Below are 19,508 nucleotides of genomic sequence, written 5' to 3' on the forward strand. Positions count from 1 at the left end.
GGTAGTACAAATAATTATATTCTTCTATACAGTCTCCCATGAAAGAAAACCTAAATATCTGAAAGAAATATATTGGAGTTTAAAAATCGTCATAATTCCCAGTATACGACAATGATTCCAGCCCCTGCTCAGCCCTTCTCCTAGCTTTGTAACTAAAGCAAGTCACTTAACTTCTATGAGAATTCTTTAACTTATCTGTCAATTGAAAATTATTTATTTCAGCATCATTGTAAGAATTAAGTCTAAGAAATGGCCGAAAGTTCCTTGAAAACTCTAAAATACTATACAAATACGGTTTTATATCATCAGAGATATTTGACTTGAGATGCACGGAAACATATTGTGATACCCACTGAATACTGCTGGCATGTGATGTTCATCAAAGTTGCCTCAAAATCCTCCCAATCTGATAATCCAAGCTAATAGATAACAGTTACTCTGCGGCGCGTCCGCAGCACACCAACTCTCTGAGAGACAAAAGGAAGTTTTCTAGTTGAAACCTAAACGTGATCCACGTCTAGGTCAATGAAGCTTCTTCTACATGTTTATTGACTTATTTCACCTTGTAGGGTCCCGCTGGGGAGCGTGGTGGTCCCGGCCCCGCAGGGCCCAGAGGAGCTCCTGGAGAACCTGGAAGAGATGGTGTCCCTGGAGGTCCAGGAATGAGGGTACCAAGAAACACTTGTTTGATTGACACTGCCGTTTAGTTAGAAGAAAGGCAAATACAGGAGAATCAAAGACAACTTAAAGCAGACGATACTTTTGTAGCCTCAAAACAAAACAAAATATTCTTAAGATAATTTAAGGTTAGACTTGATTGAAGAAAAACAGAACGCTTGACTGAGACATAGACAGGAAAATGTATGCAAATAGAAGGCTACAAATGAAAACGCAAAATTTTACAGACACATAGATATATTTAATTATCATTTTTAAATCATCTGACTGACTGACTTCTTCAACCTAGGGTATGCCCGGAAGCCCAGGAGGACCAGGCAGCGATGGGAAACCAGGGCCTCCCGTATGTACATTTTGAACATTTCATTTTATAAGCCCAGTGAATAATGGAATGCACAGTTTGGCCTAACATTGATGAATATTGTAGAGCGTTGATATAAATAATGCATATTTTGATGAGATCTTTATCAACCTCTGTTCATGTAATTGTTTTTCTCATTAGGGAAGTCAAGGAGAAAGTGGTCGACCAGGTCCTCCAGGCCCATCTGGTCCCCGAGGTCAGCCTGGTGTCATGGGTTTCCCTGGACCTAAAGGGAATGATGTGAGTTCCTTCCTTAAATTCTTCAATAAATATTTGACAGAAGGCTTTTCCTTTCCATATGGGAATTCAGAGATCGCCAAAATTTGATCTCTACTTCAAAGCGCAGTAGAATATATATGAAAATCAAAATACCATGTGAGACAGGAAGTTGTTTCTTGAGGGTTTTTTTGGGGGGGGTTGTAGAGTTCTGGGGAAAGAGTGGCAAAGTGTATGGAAATCTAGTTCTAGAAAGTCATTTTTGGTTGTGGATGCATGTGTGTGGAAAAGACAAATCAAAACTATCAGAGAATAAGACACTGAATGATTTCCTTTCGAGAATTAATAAATACTGGCCACTTCTTTAGGGTGCGCCTGGCAAGAATGGAGAACGAGGTGGCCCTGGAGGTCCTGGCCCTCAGGTATGTAGCTTTCGTTAACTTATTTCCAGCTTTCTAGAGATGCATTCACTTCCACCCTATGGCTTCTGTCTATCATCTCCATTATCTCTGCTTCCCTAACGGCTTGCATTTTTTTTTTTTTTTTTTTTTTTTTTTTTAGGGTCCTGCTGGAAAGAATGGTGAAACTGGACCTCAGGGTCCCCCAGGACCTACTGTAAGTTTGCTCACATAATTTGGCTATGGAAGTGAGTGGGAGTGGGGGCACAGAAAAGATTTCATCATAGTTCACCAAAGCTGTTTTGAAGCTTGGTTACGGAGCTAGCTAAATGCTGACTAGAAGTAAAGATTATAGCGTCCATGTCTCCCTCGCATCAGTTCTGTAGGCCAGACTCTGCCCTCCTTCACACCATTAAGTTTTCAATTAAGCAATGAGCCTGTTGAAATGAAAACTGTATGTACTAAAAAGGAAAGGATATTTTATAACATCTCATTATATTTTCCTACATTAGGGGCCATCTGGTGACAAAGGAGATGCAGGACCCCCTGGTCCACAAGGATTACAAGTAAGAACTTCTTATTTAAATATCACTGGGTTCCTGCTTCTACCAGACAATTCAGTATTTTCCCCTTGAGAGCTGTATTTGTCGAGCTAATTGACAGTTCAATTTTTTTTGTGACACTACTAAATTATAATTCATCTTAAGATTAAAATGTGTGGGTATGTCTTCCACCTTGACATAAAATGACAGGCAATGTCAATAGACGTTTCTTTTCCAGAATGAGTGCATTAGTAATTTTTTAAATTAAGTAAGCACATAAAATTTTTGTTTATACGTATTTTTATTATAACATAAATCCACATAGCTAAATCCATTTTACCATACTCTTCGATTAATTTTTATATATAGCAACTGAAAAACTAGAGGGAGATAAACATTAAATTTGGAAGATATGATTGTCACATCTCTGTCACTGGATTTTGAGAGCCACAAATTTTCTAGCCTTAAAAAGGCCACTAAAACCAGTTTGAATACCTTGCAGAAATACACATGTAAGAAGCTTTTCTGTAAGTGTTTGAAGTGATCACATGATACAAATCTGATTCTTTGTAGGGTTTGCCTGGAACCAGTGGACCTCCAGGAGAAAATGGAAAACCTGGCGAACCAGTAAGTTGCATGCCTTTTTTAAAAAACCTCAGAAATGAAAAGAATAAATAATAATCATTTATCAGTTATTTAACTGATTAAATAATCAGTTATCAGTTATTAACATTTTTTGCCATGGTTTCTGAGTTTTAACATTTAGTTTTTAAATATTCAGTAATAAAACAAAGAAAATTATTCAATCTTAGGTATCATATGGGAAGTTTCAGTTTTATCAGACAATAAAAGAGAGAGTACGTAGCTCGAGATTTAACAAATTGTGCAACATGCAAGCAAGTCAAACGTGTGGTTTTGCTTATGTTCCTATAACATGCATCCTGACGGAGGCCTAATCGTATAATGCCAATCTTCTAGGGTCCAAAGGGTGAATCTGGTTCACCTGGAACTCCAGGAGGCAAGGTAAATATTTCCATTTATTTTCTAGCTTCTTCAGCGTGTTATAGAGCAACTGATTAGTGATCATTTTTAGTATATCAAACCAAAATGGTCTTTCTTTAGAAGCGCAACACTGCAACTGTTTGGCGAATGCGCTTAGGGTAACTCAAGACATTTGCAGAAGATTAGATTTGCTTCATCTGGAAAATCACTTTTTCTGACATGAATAAATACTACAGAAGCAACTATGGACCTGAAATTGCAAAAGACAAATTTCTCCAGGGCATTGATTCTGCATAGGAAAACTGTGTTGGTAGAAAAACTTAAAAAAAAAAAAAATGCCCTCGTGAATAAAATACTAACAACAGGGTCAGAGGCAGCTCACCAGACCAGGTATCAGAGTTTCTCCTTTTACACTGACTCTTTTTCACTTTCCATTTCTCACTCCAATGATCAAGTGTCTTTGATAACTACCAGCATTTCCAAATTGTTCAAAAACACAAATTCTCCCACTGGTCTGCCTCAAAAGAATACAATTTAGGGTGTTTGTGTTTTGTCTTTAGCCTGGGGTTGGCTAACAGGGGTATTCCGTATTCCTATCCCAGGGTGATTCGGGAGCCCCGGGCGAACGAGGACCTCCCGGAGCCGTGGGGCCCGCGGGACCCAGAGGTGGAGCTGGTCCCCCTGGCCCTGAAGGAGGAAAGGTAACTCCACACGATTCAGTTCACCTGGATTTTGCAAAATGCACTCCATTTCTTTCTGGCGATTTACTGTTTGTCCTTTAATTTCAGGGCGCTGCCGGTCCCCCTGGGCCACCTGGGTCTGCCGGGACTCCCGGTCTGCAAGGGATGCCTGGAGAAAGAGGAGGTCCTGGAGGCCCCGGCCCGAAGGGTGACAAGGTAGCAACTTCTGTGCTGTTAATGCTAGCATAAAACAGACTTCCCAGGTTAAAGGCAAGAAGGACTGCTGCAACGCAGCCTATGTTCAAAATTAATGTTACTGTTTCACAGGAAGTGCAATTTAAGATGCGTTGCTAGAGAGCAACTATTAATGAGCACACCTACTATCCATCGCAGGACATCCTGAGGGTTGCTCCTCTTCTGGGCAGATTTTCACCGAAGACGCTACTAATCCGATGACACTGGCTTTTATTTGACAGGGTGAACCAGGCAGCTCAGGTGCCGACGGTGCTCCAGGGAAGGACGGTCCAAGGGTGAGCATGCCCACTGGGGAAAACAGAGCTTATCTGTAGATGACGTGGAGGAGTTCCTCCTCTCAACTTCTATTCGTTCTGAAAACTCCTGATGGTTACTTAGACCACGTGCTGACACTTTCTGACCATTAAGAAGACCCAAATGACCCGATTGTTAAAATTCCTCGTTTATATCTATCATTACCTGGTGGTTCAACAGTGACGTGAGAAGAACCTCAAAAATATGATAAAGTTTACAAACCGAAGTCATAATGAGTCACTTAAATCCAAGATAATCAATACTGTTCGGGAAGAAATTTTTTGATTTTATAAACATCGTAATTCTGTGATATAGTCACCCCACAGAGTACTATCTAGCAGTAAAAAATACATGCAACGACTTACAGAAACCTCAAGGACACCAGGCTGAGTGGAAAAAGAGTCAATCTCAAAAGGATACAAACTGCCTGATTCCATCCATGTAACATTTGTGAACTCACTAACTAGTGATTGCCAGGAGTTAAGAAGAGGGGACAGGAAGATGAGTGTGACTAAAAGAGGGGATGCGAGGGAGTCTTACACGATTGCACATTTGAGTGTCTTGATTACGGTGGTAGTCATGCCCGGCGACACTTCACATAGGGGTCTGGAGCTTATATACACACACCGGCCCAAATGAGTGTGTGCATAACTGCTGAGACCCGAATCAGCTTTATGGGTTGTACCAATGCCAGTTTCTTGCTTTTGATAGTGTAGGATAGTTGTGTAAGATAGTAACATTGAGGGATGCTGGGAGAAAGGTGCATAGAATTTTCCCGTATGTTTTGCAACCTGCCGGGAATCTATAACTACTTCAAAATGACGCTTAAAAACAAACGAAATGAAAAATACCTTCCCATCAATTCTATTCCCCTTAGCAAACATCTTCCAGATATGACTGCAGCCAATAAGAATGACAGTTAAGTCATTACATCGATGTTACATTTATCATAGTTGCCTTAAAGAAATTCATTAAAATTTCAGTTTTGACAGATTTGATGGGTAGGCCATCATCCAATTAAAAAAAAAAAAAAACACCTAATACCTCATTTATGTAACATAGGTAAAACTTGCATATTTGAAAATGTCAATTTGAAGATTTTAATATGTGTGTTTATATTCTGAGCAGTTAAACATTTTGGATTATCAAGCAGTTGAATAGGGCAACACACTTTAATTTTTTAAAAAGCTATTACTGTAAGACACATCATTTATCTTCTGCAATGGGAAGAAAAATGAATCAGTAAATTGCCACTGAATCTTCTAGGCCTTTAGAGGCTCTCCACAGAATCTCATATTTATTAGGGTCTGCAACATTTACACACCAAGTCAAGTCTATCATTCCCACCATAATAGAAGTCATATGAGCTAGTTTATTAGGTGAATATATACTCTATATACTCCATTTGATTCATGGGAAAGAGGATGCTTTTTATCTTTAAAATTAAAATTGTATTTCTATTTTCTTTAGGGTCCTACTGGTCCCATTGGTCCCCCTGGCCCAGCTGGTCAGCCTGGAGATAAGGTAACACTTAATACTACTTAGAAACAAAAAGAAAATATCCCTCGCTTTTTGGATACAGGGCAATATTTTTTTCCCTCTTTTTTCAGGGTGAAGGTGGTGCCCCTGGGCTTCCGGGTATAGCTGGTCCTCGTGGTGGCCCTGTAAGTGTTAAAGAGATCTTCGGTGTCTTTTTTAACCCCACCCAGGTGGCGGCTACCCTTGCTTCCCTCTTGAGCAATTCTGCCCCGGGGCCCTGAGTCTCGATGGTGGGATACAGTTTTCAGGAATCATATGACAAGCAAAGGAAGGTCAAAGTTCTTAAATCTAAAATTCACAAGAGACAGTTTTAAATCCCGCCTTCTATCCTAAACAATTCTGGAAAAAATTTTTGAAATACACCAATAATACATATATTTGTAAATAATATTTCTTAAACCTGCAGGATCTTTGCATGAAGGACCTTCTAGATCTAAAATTCTCTATCTTCAGGGTTTGCAACTCAGGACGGATACATAGTAAATGGTCTTAGTTAATTAATTGATTGATTTCGCAATTAACCCTTTTAGTATATGTTTAAATACTTACGTTTTTTAGAAGTCATATGATTGTATGTGTTAAACGCTTCAAAATTCTCAGATTCTTTTTCTTGTAGATAGTATCACAATCAAAGGCAGAAAGGACCAAAGGTTCTCGTGTTGTCCGCTTCTGATCTTGTTGAGAAGTGGAAAAGTCTTTAGAAGTTACACCGTGTTAGTTAGCTTTTTTCTTTCCTGTTTAAAGGAAAGATAAGATGATGTGGAGGATGATATATCATTGTCCCTGTGGGAAGATGTCTTCACTGTGACCAATGAGAATGTTTTTCCCTTCAGGGTGAGAGAGGCGAACATGGGCCTCCAGGACCTGCGGGCTTCCCTGGTGCTCCTGTAAGTCTGAACACACAGCTCAGAATCACTCTCTTGCTGAAAAACAGACATTCGAGTCTGAATTCTCGACAAGTCTCAGCTGCTCATTCTCTGTAGGGTGATTTTACCCACCCCTTCCTTTTTTTGTTGTTTTGTTTTGTTTTTTACTCACTCTTTTTAAAACATGGAGATAAAAACATCTGACTTGTCTTTATGCCTCATTAATGAGGCTCACACGATACCCTAGACTTTAAAACACTCTGAAAATTTTAAAAGTTATTCCATGGTAAGATGATACTAATTAAAAGTTGCTCTAGGCCTTATCTTTCTCCAGTGAATTTCCTGGTGCTCATTTTCAAAGCGCAATCCTCAGAGAGGCTTACTCCCTTAGGACAAATAACGCACGCTTTAACATTTTCTTGATAATTTGCTTGTATCATGGAAGCATTTCGATTGACTTTGTTTTGCCCTGTCTTCAGAGAACCTTCATTTCCAATTTTATTTCAACATCTTGCCACCTGAAGAATTCTATTTTCTGAAGAAAGAGTATGATAGGCCAAGTGTATTGGGAAGGACATCCGCTCACGGGTAGTTGTCATTTCTGAATGTAGGGACAGAATGGTGAGCCCGGTGCTAAAGGAGAAAGAGGTGCTCCTGGTGAGAAAGGTGAAGGAGGGCCCCCTGGCGTCGCAGGACCCCCTGGAGGTGCTGGGCCTGCTGTGAGTATTCGCTTTCATTCAGTTTTCAAACAGGAAGCACTTTGGTGTGGCCGCAGTCCAGAACTTCATACTGAGAGAGCTTGTCAAGGTGACAAGAGTACCTATCGTCCTCCTTGGAGTAGAGTTCTGACTTTGAAGCTTGGCTCCAATAGTCTGGATATGACCCCAATCAAGTTGTTCTGACCACTTCCTACCTAGAGTTACTGTTTTGTTGATTTTTGTTTGTTCATTTGTACATCTGTTGTAGTATTTTTTCCCCAGTTTTATTAAGATATGATTGACATATAGCATTGTACAAGTTTCAGGTGTATGACATAATTATTGGATAGTGTTGGAATTCTGATGAACCATTTCTACCTCCATTCCATATAGGGTCCCCCTGGTCCCCAGGGCGTCAAAGGTGAACGTGGCAGTCCTGGTGGTCCTGTAAGTATCCATTCTCTTAATTACTATTCTCTAAACTATGATTCAAAAGCATTAATTAATACCAATCTGTATAAAAACTGCTTTGAAAGCACTAGATCCCGAAAGAGAGTATAAAAACTATAATCCCTTAATCATATGTTATATGTAAATTCTAAAAGGAAAAAACCAAACCATAAATGATTCCAGGGTAGAATGCAGATCACATTTCTTATCCTTTATATTTATTTTTAGTGGTTTATTATTCATTCTGCTTCAGTTCTGAAATTCAAAAATATATAATCATTTCACAGGGTGCTGCTGGCTTCCCTGGTGGTCGTGGTCTTCCTGGTCCTCCTGGTAATAACGTAAGTATGTTTTTAAATATTTTTTCTTTATTTCATAAAGAATATTCATATATGCATAGGATGAAAACCTACCCATTGCTACTTTTCTTTGTATTAACTCCCACCTAAAATGCAGGTAAAGAGGGAAGAAACATTCACTTTTTCATTATAAAATTTCAAAATTTCAAATTTCAAAAAATGTCTTTGTAGGGTAACCCAGGCCCCCCGGGCTCCAGCGGTGCTCCAGGCAAGGATGGGCCCCCCGGTCCACCTGGTAGCAATGGTGCTCCTGGCAGCCCTGGAGTGTCTGGACCTAAAGGTGATTCTGGCCAACCCGGCGAGAAGGGATCGCCTGGCCCCCAGGGCCCTCCGGTGAGTGGCTGTGTTGCTCTGTGGATTGACAATCCTGTTTTATTTTTAATTACGAATTCAACAGAGGAAAACATAATCACAGAGAGAAGAACTAAGGCTTTCTTATTTGTTCAACAGGGAGCTCCAGGTCCACTGGGAATTGCTGGTATTACTGGAGCTAGGGGTCTCGCAGGACCACCGGGCATCCCAGGTCCTAGGGGAAGCCCAGGCCCACAGGGCGTCAAGGTGAGTGTGCCCATCCTTCCCCAGACCCTTGTTTCCTTTGATAGCCTTCAGAGATAGCTTAATCGTAGCAAGCATGTCATGAACAAATTTTCTGGTAAAAGATGCAAATTCTTGATATGTTCAGATTTTCAGGAAGCATGCATATTATTAAAAGGCTGCAGAACACAGAAACAATGCACATCATTGTTCCTCAAAAAATAAGGACATCTCATAACATTGATTGCTAAGATAAAATAAGTTAAAAAAAGTTAAAAAATGTTTAAGTTAAACAAAAGGTAAAAAATTTCCTCAAAAAATGACATCTCATAACATATTGATTGCTAAGATAAAATAAGTTTAAAAAAGTTCAAAAAATGTTTAAGTTAAACAAAAGGTAAAATACGTTAAGATAAAATGTCTTTTATTTCTTTGTGCACAGGGTGAAAGTGGGAAACCAGGACCTGCTGGTCACAATGGAGAACGTGGTCCTCCTGGACCCCAGGGTCTTCCTGGTCTGGCTGGTACAGCTGGTGAACCTGGAAGAGATGTAAGTACTAGTTGTTAGGAAATATCCAATTATCCGTGTAGTGTTTGGTCACTTATGAAGTAAGGGTCAAATTGTGCCTTAATGTCTAAGAGTGTAAATATTGCCACGTGCCAAAATTCTTCTTTCTTTAATAAGATATCCCTTCTATTACAACTTAGAATAATCTTAAATGTTCATGGTCATTAATATTTACTCAATGAATGATCATTAATGGAGAAGAATATGAATGCTAGCTAAATAAAGACACAAGTTGGGGGTGGGGAGGGCCCCAATTTATAGCATTCCTCCTGCATGAACATGTGCTGCATGTCCTCTGTGATTAGTCTTTTCTTAAATTGTAGATTTCCATTATCAGCTTAAATTACCATTTCTTAAGCTCTTATTTGTTATCTCTTGCCTAACGATTTTTTAGACGATTTTTCCCCCTAATCACTTCTCCCTCTCTCACCTGTGAAATTTTAGTGCCATAGGTATATGCTTATCTATTTAGGTATGACCCTTTGAAGGGCCATAGCCATTATAATATCTAAGATTTTTTAGTCCTAAGAACCAATTTTTATCCTCCCTAGGATGCTATCACTACCATTGAGAATATATGGCTTAGATCATATTTGGATGGTTCAGAAGAGTTTGATTTCTTTTCTCCTTTTTGTTTTTTTCATCAGGGAAACCCAGGGTCAGATGGTCTTCCAGGCCGAGATGGAGCTCCTGGTGGCAAAGTATGATAAACATATATACAATGGGTTTGTGTATTTCAAATGACAACTGCTGATCATATTTATGCTGAATCTGTGAACTTGTCGTCAGGGTGATCGTGGAGAAAACGGCTCTCCTGGTGCCCCTGGTGCTCCTGGCCATCCAGGCCCCCCTGGTCCCGTTGGTCCTGCTGGAAAGAATGGTGACAGAGGAGAAACGGTGAGTTTTTCTTTGCTTACCTATTTTCCTCAATAAAAGGATTAGTAGGTAGAAGATAGGATGTCAGATCTGCCCAACCAAGTGATCTACTATCGTTTCTCTTCGTTTTTATGCTTCTCGTTCCTTAGGCAACTGTGGTGAAAAAGGTATCTGGTAAGTTTCTGGCAGTCGTCAATGAAGAATTCATTACTAAATTCGAAGCAGCATTGATCAGTCTAAGCGTATATTTATTCACTGGGTAAATGCAAGGCTGACTTAGCAAGACTTTCTCAGCTTTCCTGTTTAGACCCCTTGGTAGAGATAAAAACAGAGAAAGCACTTTGAAGGAGAAAATGGCACTAACTTTCAATAATAGTGTGCCTACTATTATTCCATCAGAGTGAAATTAACTTTTAAATAAAACAAAGCTTTATCAATAAATAAACAAGTCCTTGTGTGTTTGTTTTTATTTCAGGGCCCTGCTGGTCCTTCTGGTGCTCCAGGTCCTGCTGGTTCCCGAGGTCCTGCTGTGAGTTGTTTTTTAACTCATTCCACAGTCTAAGAAATGATGTTCTCTTTTCTGTCATGTTCAGGAGAGGGGGATGGCAACATACTCCACTATGGAACAGAATTTTAACTTTCCTTTGATGACACAGAAAACAATTCAGGATCTAAAAGTTCCTGGGGCCAAGAACCTACGTAGCAATTACCAGGGTTTCATGCAATTGTCAATCCAAAATCAAAACTACAAAAACAATCTTTAGTGTTGCATGTATGCAGTGCCTGTGGGATTTCTAGCTAATAGCAGTCATCAACTGGATTTAATTGCTATAAATTCTATTTTGTTTTACCAATATATATGTGTGTTTATGACCTTAATTTGAAATGTATCTGTAAAGGGTCCCCAAGGTCCACGTGGTGACAAAGGTGAAACAGGTGAACGTGGTTCTACTGGCATCAAAGGACATCGAGGCTTCCCCGGTAACCCAGGTGCCCCAGGCTCCCCTGTAAGTGTATCTCTTTGTTAGAAAATCCCCTTTGGTGTGTGTTAACTGATGAGCTGGGCAAATCTGAGAGACCAAAAATAGAAAAAGGCTTATCTTTAAAAGTATATGCTAAAAGACATGAGAAATGGATTCGAGGGCTTGGTTGAAATAGTAGTTGGCATGAGACAATGGGGAGATTAAGCAAAGTGGCAATCATATTCCATCATGATCCCCATGTTTCTTGATTTGATCTTGAACGCACAGTTTCCTAAATCTTTGAGAAGTCTTCATTCATATTTACCCTTCTCTTCTTTTTAGGGTCCTGCTGGTCACCAAGGTGCCGTTGGTAGCCCAGGCCCCGCAGGACCCAGGGTAAGTGGCATAAAAGATATTGGAAGATCCGTATTTTTCAAATATTCCAGCAGGAAGATATTCTAGCATTGTGATATCATGATATTTTTTTAGGGACCTGTTGGACCCAGTGGGCCCCCTGGCAAAGATGGAACAAGTGGACATCCAGGTCCCATTGGACCGCCAGGCCCTCGAGGTAACAGAGGTGAAAGAGGATCTGAGGTAAGACAGCACTCACAAACACGTGGGTTTAATTTGCTACAGTCTTCACATTTCAGAAACATTTTGTAAGATTTGGAAACTGAGACAGTGAGTTAAACACAATACACACACCCAACTTAATTTAGAAAATGAGCAATGACTTTAAGAGATTCTCTATTCTTTCTCCATCACACTATAACAAGAGGAAAAAAAAAACACCTTTTTTTACAGTTCGATCAGAGAGCAGTCATCAGAATAAAGACAAAAGCCCAATGAACCAAATGAACTCTGCCAGCATTGATCTCGCACTGGAGATCACACAATTGTGATCATCGTAATGATTGGCAAGCATGCAACACATCTTCTCAAACAGCTTCCATGATTCCTGTTTTGCTACTAAAACCATCCTTCCCGATACCTTCCTATCCCACATCTTTGGCATAAACGGAATAAAAACCATTATCCCCACAAGTTACACATTTGGTAATTGAAACACAAATAAGTGATCAGTCCAAAGACACAAAGTTAATGACAAATCTGGGATCAGAATGTAGGTTTCCTGATCATATTCCCTCTGGCATGTCAGAGTTAGAAGTGTTTACATCATTTATTCAGAAGGAAACATGATGGAGTAAAATTTGTACTCTAACTCCACTGATTTGTACCCAGGGAGCACAATAAATTTCATGGTAACGAATTTATTATCATTAGTTATCATTTGATCACAAAACAACTCAAGTAAACCTTTCTTAAAGTAATGATGATGATATATTGGTTGTTTTTAATGCATTGTATTGGCCCAGGAACATATTCTTTCAGCAAAGAGCGAGTACACCTCCATGATGCTTGTTCTTACCCATCCTAGGGCTCCCCAGGCCACCCAGGACAACCGGGCCCCCCTGGACCTCCTGGTGCCCCCGGTCCGTGCTGTGGCGCTGGGGCTGCTGCCCTGGGTGCTATTGGAGGAGCTGAAAAAGCTGGTGGTTTTGCCCCGTATTATGGCGATGAACCAATGGATTTCAAAATCAACACCGAGGAGATTATGACTTCACTCAAATCGGTCAATGGACAACTAGAAAGCCTCATTAGTCCTGATGGGTCTCGTAAACACCCTGCTCGCAACTGCCGAGACCTGAAATTCTGCCATCCTGAACTCCAGAGTGGTATGTGGGGGACAAGATTACAGAGAAAGCTGCTTATATGAGAATTTGGGGAACAGAAAAGCTTCGCCGTGAATAGAAAATATTTTATAACAGAAATAGTACTTAAAGAATGTTGGTTGAATTGAAACTGCTTGATATTTTCAGAAAGTATACACAGCAGGTATCCTTCAGATGGAACATAAATAACCCAAATATTCCAAATGTAAGAAAATTTCAAGACAGTTTTGTAGAAATTTTAATCTAAGTCATAGTTTGGGATGTTTCTGCATATCATCCCAAATTTGTTTGAGTGGTAAAGCAACATAGATCACTGCGTTTTCAGGATAAAATTTATATAACTTGATACAGACATAATTTGCAGTTTAACTTTTGCAATCTTTATTTAATGAGATTAATTTTTGTGATAAATCTAATTATTAGCTTTTCATATTAAGAGACAGTTAAATGAAAAGTCCCAGACCTATACAAAATTAAATCAAATATTGTAATACTGTAAGATTTTTCACATATTGGGTTAATTCTTTCTGAAAGGCAAAAATTATTTCAGGCTTTCAAATACCTTGACATGGAAATTTGCCTTTGTTAGGAGTCATTTCTGAAAGTTACTTAAGATAGAGAACCACATCAGTCACGGGGACTTTGGGTTAAACCTACTGGCATAAATCTAGATTAGACAAAAAGCTTACATTATTTAGCAAAATCACATTAAATAGATAATCATCTTAAAAAGAGGGAGAGATTAAAAGTTTCTGTATTGTACTATACTATAAAATGCAGATAGATTAGCAAGCAACATTATGAATTCTTTACCAGGTAAACAAACAAAATCATTCTGGTCCAAACTTCACTACTGGACTTTGTAACCAATTCCCATTACTCTTTTTTGTGACTATTCAGGAGAATATTGGGTTGATCCTAACCAAGGTTGCAAGTTGGACGCTATTAAAGTATTCTGCAATATGGAAACCGGGGAAACGTGCATAAATGCCAGTCCTTTGAACGTTCCACGTAAGAACTGGTGGACACATTCTGGTGCTGAGAAGAAACATGTTTGGTTTGGAGAATCCATGGATGGTGGTTTTCAGGTAATAAAGGATATACCATTTTTTTTTCTTATTCATTGGCATTTATATTTCTGTCAACTAGATTTCTTTTTTTTTATTTTAATGTTTTTTTATTATATTGTGTTAGTCACCATACAGTACATCCCTGGTTTCTGATGTAAAGTCCGATGATTCATTAGTTGCGTATAACACCCAGTGCACCATGCAATACGTGCCCTCCTTACTACCCATCACCAGTCTATCCCATTCCCCCACCCCCCTCCCCTCTGAAGCCCTCAGTTCGTTTCTCATAGTCCATAGGCTATACCATTTTATAACTAAGTCATTCCTACTTACCAGACTTTTTTAGCTCCTCCCAATTGTTCATCACAAAGCTAAATTAGTTAATAAATAGAAGAACCCAAATGGTTTTATATATTCAGGTGACTACCTTTATAACTTTTGTAACTTCTCTCCCAAAGCTAAGTTAGATTGAATTATTCGTTGTATGCAACCACCTCTCTTTCAATTCTGAACACCTTTTTTACCCTAGCATTATATGTTACACATGCAATAAGAACATAGTCATATATAAAATATTCATACATAAAACACATGAATAACCTGCGTTATAAGGACCATACTATACTGCATGAATCTCTTAGGACATATGGTTGCAACTAAGGTGTTTGATCAGTTGTGTTTGTCCCCTATCACAGTTTAGCTATGGCAATCCTGAACTTCCTGAAGATGTCCTCGATGTCCAGCTGGCATTCCTCCGACTTCTCTCCAGCCGGGCTTCTCAGAACATCACGTATCACTGCAAGAACAGCATTGCATACATGGATCATGCCAGCGGGAATGTAAAGAAAGCCTTGAGGCTGATGGGGTCAAATGAAGGTGAATTCAAGGCTGAAGGAAATAGCAAATTCACATACACAGTTCTGGAGGATGGTTGCACTGTAAGTAATAACATTTTTAAAGGCATGGATCACAATGATCTCAGCATTTCCAGTTTAATCATGCTATTTTGAAAAGAAGAAAAAAAGAATGGGGGTGAACAAAAGACAATATTTCGTGGGAGTTATGTAGACTCTAATGATTCATCGCAGGGAATATTAAATACCACACATGCAAAAATATGTATCTTCTCAACCTCCAGGTGAAACAAGTTGAAAAGAAATCAGTAAAAATTTAGATTCATAATATAAACTTTATCTGATAATCTGGTGGTTACTATACATTCTGCATAATAGCTATCATATGGACTCAATCTAAAATCTGCTTTCTTTTTAATTTTAAAGGTTGGCTTTAAATCTATTCTTTGCTATTTCATTTATAAACAAAGGGAGAATTCACTTCTAATATTAGCAGATTCCATTATGAGAGACTTATTCCCTTTTTAGTAAACCAACCATATACCTGGTAACAGTGACCAGACAGAACCAGTCCTCCTGAAATGGCCTGGCCAGTGGCAATCTCTAGTGGATGTACCTTAAAGCTCTATAAGGCTTTTGGTTAACAATAGGGTTTATTAGGGTGCCTGCGTGGCTCAGTTGGTTAAGCGACCAACTCCTGATTTCTGCTCAGGTCATGATCTCAGGGTTGTGAGATTAAGCCCCACGTGGGGCTCCACACCGGGGGTTAGAGCCTGCTTGAGATTCTCTCTCCCTCTCCCGCTGCCCCTGCCCCCTCACCTCACATGCACATACTCTCTCTCAATCTCTATAGAAGCCCAATATGGTTTATTATCTGCCATGATTATAGCTTTAAAATGGAAGAGGTCTCATATGCATGGAAGATAGCAGGGCAGGTTGGCAATGCCCTTAAGGCACACTATGTTTTAAACGTGGTCAGTCAGAGGAAGTGTCTACGTAATTGTAATGTCACGATAGCTCATTTTTTTTTTTTCTCTTTTTTTACAGAAACACACTGGGGAATGGGGCAAAACAGTCTTCGAATACCAAACGCGCAAGGCCGTGAGACTACCTATCGTAGATATTGCACCCTATGATATTGGTGGTCCTGATCAAGAATTTGGTGTGGACATTGGCCCTGTTTGCTTTTTATAAACCAAACTCTATCTGAAACCCCAGCAAAAATTTCACACTCCATATGTGTTCCTCTCGTTCTAACCTTGTCAACCTGTACAAGTGACCAACTCAGTTCCAGTTATTTATTTCCAAAAGTTTTGGAAAAAGTATAATTTGGCAAAAAAGGATACTTTTTTTTTGCTGTTACACCAAATACAGTTCAAATGCTTTTTGTTCTATTTTTTTACCAATTCCAATTTCAAAATGTCTCGATGGTGCTATAATAAATAAACTTCAACACTCTTACAATAACACTGTGTTATATTCTTTGAATCCTAGCCCATTTGCAGAGCAATGACTAGGCTTACCATTAAAAGATAACCTTTCTTACTGAAATAGTCAACATGAAATTAGAAAAGACCTCCCTGTTTCAACTACCTCAACCTGGTCAGAAATACAGATGAATTCTATAAGTCCCAGAAGATGAAAACATTTATATAAATTAACAATAATTTCCTAAAATATTGGTAAAAAAGTATAGTACAAGAATTTAAAGAAATATTTTAAAATCTACAATTATTTTAATCTTGGATATCAACTGCTTTTAAAGGTGCTTTTCTCTTTTCTTGTCATTGCTGAAATGATCAAGATTACCGATATTTGGGAAGGCTTTAAAGACACATGTTATGGTGCTAATGTACTTTCACTTTAAAAACTCTAGGTCAGAATTGTTGCTTTGCATTCAAAACATAACTGCACACCATCTGTACATGTCTCCTGTCAAAAAATTTATTGGTGTGTCACTTCAGGGGACTCTCTCCCTTGATCCTGTAAAAGTCAACAACAACAAAAAACAAATAATGGGGCTGCTTTTGTCACAGTAACACAGAGAATGTGTTGAAATTTAACTTTGTAAGCTTGTATGTGGTTGTTGATCTTTTTTTTTTCCTACAGACACCCATAATAAAATATCATAATAAAACATTCTTGGTTTTTGTCACTTTTCATAGATATAAGAAATGCATGTGTACACTCAAGAACTCTGGTGACCTTCTTGAAAAAAACATATTGAGTTCTAATTCTCTAGCTTAATAATGCAATGGCCTCAAGAATATGAGCTAATATGCTAAGCTCAGAAGAGAGATAATGCTCAACGGGGACTCTTGAGGATTTTTAGGTCATATTCAGTGAAACTCCTGGGGCATACTGAAAACGGAGGGCATGCTCTTTGAGTCAATCCCTGGAAGTAATAACATAGTAGATTCAGTTGTCCCCAAAGGAGGAAGAATCAGGGAGGAAGATGCCAGTAATCAGGGAGGAAGTAAGCAGGGTCTGGCAACACAATGAAAAATAATTACAAGTTGAGGCTTTTCTACCACTGCTACACACTGTCTCATTGCCCTCTTGGCCCTTTTCCATCTTCAAATTCTTATCCTTTTAGCTACTGTAAGTATGGTCTTGCACATTCGACTTTATACTTTGAAATTTGCTTACTCTATATGGTTTATAATAATAATTCTACTTCCAAAAATAAAAATTCCATCAGTCGCATGTCACTTCAAGATGTCCACTTATCCTTCATGCTAGAAGAAGCCAATGTTAACAGCTTCTTATACACCTTTCCCGAAATATTATATATATACACACACACACACACGGAGATATGGAGAGACAGAGATAGAGAGACAGAGAGACAGAAAGAAAGCCAATTTGCATTATGCATTAAAATTAAATTACTTGGAGTTTTTAATTTAGGCATCTTTAAAGCCAGAAATATTTGGCCAAGTTTCTTCACATTGCATCACACTGACATTGGCTCTCCTGCCTCCCTCTTTCATTTATAAGGACCTTTATATTTACATTGGGTGCAACTGGACAATTTAGGATAATCTCCTCATCTCAAGGTCAGTTGATGACCAAGCTTAATTCTGTCTGCAAATTTATGCCCAAAATAGCACCTAGCGTCCAGTGTTATGATGGTGTTACCAGGCTGCTTTTGGGGTAGGATTTTGAATATGGCTCCAAATGTAAGCATTCTCTTCATATATGTTTATTTTATGAGCCTGGGTTCTATAGCTTTCTCTAAATTTCCCTGAACTTGAGACAAAATCTATAAATTACATTTCTACTTAAAACAGCCAATGTTGATTTAGGTTGTTTGTAACAAAGAACCCTGACAAGGCCAGCAACTGATAACTGCAGTGAGGGCAGTGAGCAGAAAATCAGGAAAATGGAAAAACTCTGGGATCGGATATTTGTACTAGTTAGGGGTAAATACAGGAAAATCCCATTTGCATGCAGAGATAAGAATTTACCAGTCTGAGGAGACAGGACTCACATCTGTGATCCCCGGGAATGATTTGCGCTGTGAAGCTAAGGCTGAAGGGGATGAGTGACCTCTGCTACACAACAGGACGTTTAAATTGCATGAGAAATTGCAGGACAGCACGCGGGTGTGTCTGCTTCATTGCTGATGCACAGGAAGAGAATGACAGGTCAGATACCTACCTTCTTGGCTCAAGGTGCAGGAGGAAAACTATGGCCTTTCCCTGACTGTGCTAAAATAAATATATTAACATGAAAAACACATTTCAGAACTCATCTCTTTGCACAGGCTTGAGATACCAAAGAGCAAATATAAATCTTAATTTATTGCAGATCAGCAAACTCCAACATAAATCTAAATGGCTTTTCAAATTCTTTGTTTGATTGATACATACCTAGGAAATAATAGGACCCCAGGTATTTGCATGGGGTTTTTGAAAGAATTCTCTTCAAATGCTCCTCTTTCACATTGTTACTCTAACCATTTAAAATAGGACCCTTTATTTCCTGCCTGCTAATATTTCCGCCTTTCTTGAAATGCAAGATGCCTGCAAGAAAAGACTAATTCTCCTCATACTTCACTCCCACCATGGTGTATTGTCCCCAGATTTATAACTAGAGTCAGATCCCAGAATGTATTGTGTAACAATTAAGAAGTCAATCTCAGGAGGAGGTCAACACATTAAAAGAATGAAACAATTTAATTAAATCATATTTCCAAAATCTGGGCAATATGTGTGGAAGAATTGTGCAATTCAGATTAGACAAAATTTACCAATATTTGAATGTTAACAGAAAATTCTAGAAAGGCTGTATTATTAACATGGTTGGTTGACTGAATCAGGCCTTAGAGGCAGCACAAATTAAAGGAACAAAATGATTTGAGACATCACAAACATCCTGCCGTATGGAGAATTAAAGAAGAATTAAGATAGAAATGTTGGAATGGCTTATCCTATGTGAGACATAACCTTCTAGCTATATTCTTAGGATGGAACACCAAGGTCTTAAGAAATACATAATTAAATGTTGCCAGCACCTTCAAAAACCCCCTTGTAAGCATGTCTTTAGTCTAGAGATAGAAGTAGAA

The 19,508-nt window shown here is 38.8% G+C and overlaps 1 protein-coding gene across 1 annotated transcript in view; it reads left to right on the top strand.

The window, feature by feature from the left end:
• The window catches only part of COL3A1 (collagen type III alpha 1 chain), a 38,388-nt gene extending 21,983 nt beyond the window's left edge, over window positions 1–16,405 (top strand). The window contains exons 22-51 of the mRNA XM_026492348.4: window positions 570–668; window positions 968–1,021; window positions 1,181–1,279; window positions 1,624–1,677; window positions 1,817–1,870; window positions 2,166–2,219; window positions 2,769–2,822; window positions 3,174–3,218; window positions 3,800–3,898; window positions 3,986–4,093; window positions 4,354–4,407; window positions 5,897–5,950; window positions 6,037–6,090; window positions 6,799–6,852; window positions 7,443–7,550; window positions 7,923–7,976; window positions 8,267–8,320; window positions 8,510–8,671; window positions 8,789–8,896; window positions 9,315–9,422; window positions 10,088–10,141; window positions 10,230–10,337; window positions 10,792–10,845; window positions 11,216–11,323; window positions 11,621–11,674; window positions 11,768–11,875; window positions 12,720–13,017; window positions 13,915–14,102; window positions 14,780–15,022; window positions 15,986–16,405. Of these exons, the coding sequence (XP_026348133.2) occupies window positions 570–668; window positions 968–1,021; window positions 1,181–1,279; window positions 1,624–1,677; window positions 1,817–1,870; window positions 2,166–2,219; window positions 2,769–2,822; window positions 3,174–3,218; window positions 3,800–3,898; window positions 3,986–4,093; window positions 4,354–4,407; window positions 5,897–5,950; window positions 6,037–6,090; window positions 6,799–6,852; window positions 7,443–7,550; window positions 7,923–7,976; window positions 8,267–8,320; window positions 8,510–8,671; window positions 8,789–8,896; window positions 9,315–9,422; window positions 10,088–10,141; window positions 10,230–10,337; window positions 10,792–10,845; window positions 11,216–11,323; window positions 11,621–11,674; window positions 11,768–11,875; window positions 12,720–13,017; window positions 13,915–14,102; window positions 14,780–15,022; window positions 15,986–16,132 (2,892 nt within the window). The 3' untranslated portion in view covers window positions 16,133–16,405. The remainder of the gene's footprint in view (window positions 1–569; window positions 669–967; window positions 1,022–1,180; window positions 1,280–1,623; window positions 1,678–1,816; window positions 1,871–2,165; window positions 2,220–2,768; window positions 2,823–3,173; window positions 3,219–3,799; window positions 3,899–3,985; window positions 4,094–4,353; window positions 4,408–5,896; window positions 5,951–6,036; window positions 6,091–6,798; window positions 6,853–7,442; window positions 7,551–7,922; window positions 7,977–8,266; window positions 8,321–8,509; window positions 8,672–8,788; window positions 8,897–9,314; window positions 9,423–10,087; window positions 10,142–10,229; window positions 10,338–10,791; window positions 10,846–11,215; window positions 11,324–11,620; window positions 11,675–11,767; window positions 11,876–12,719; window positions 13,018–13,914; window positions 14,103–14,779; window positions 15,023–15,985) is intronic.
• The last annotated feature ends 3,103 nt before the right edge of the window (window positions 16,406–19,508 follow it).

Source organism: Ursus arctos, unplaced genomic scaffold, assembly GCF_023065955.2.
Source record: "Ursus arctos isolate Adak ecotype North America unplaced genomic scaffold, UrsArc2.0 scaffold_1, whole genome shotgun sequence".
NCBI lineage: Eukaryota > Metazoa > Chordata > Mammalia > Carnivora > Ursidae > Ursus > Ursus arctos.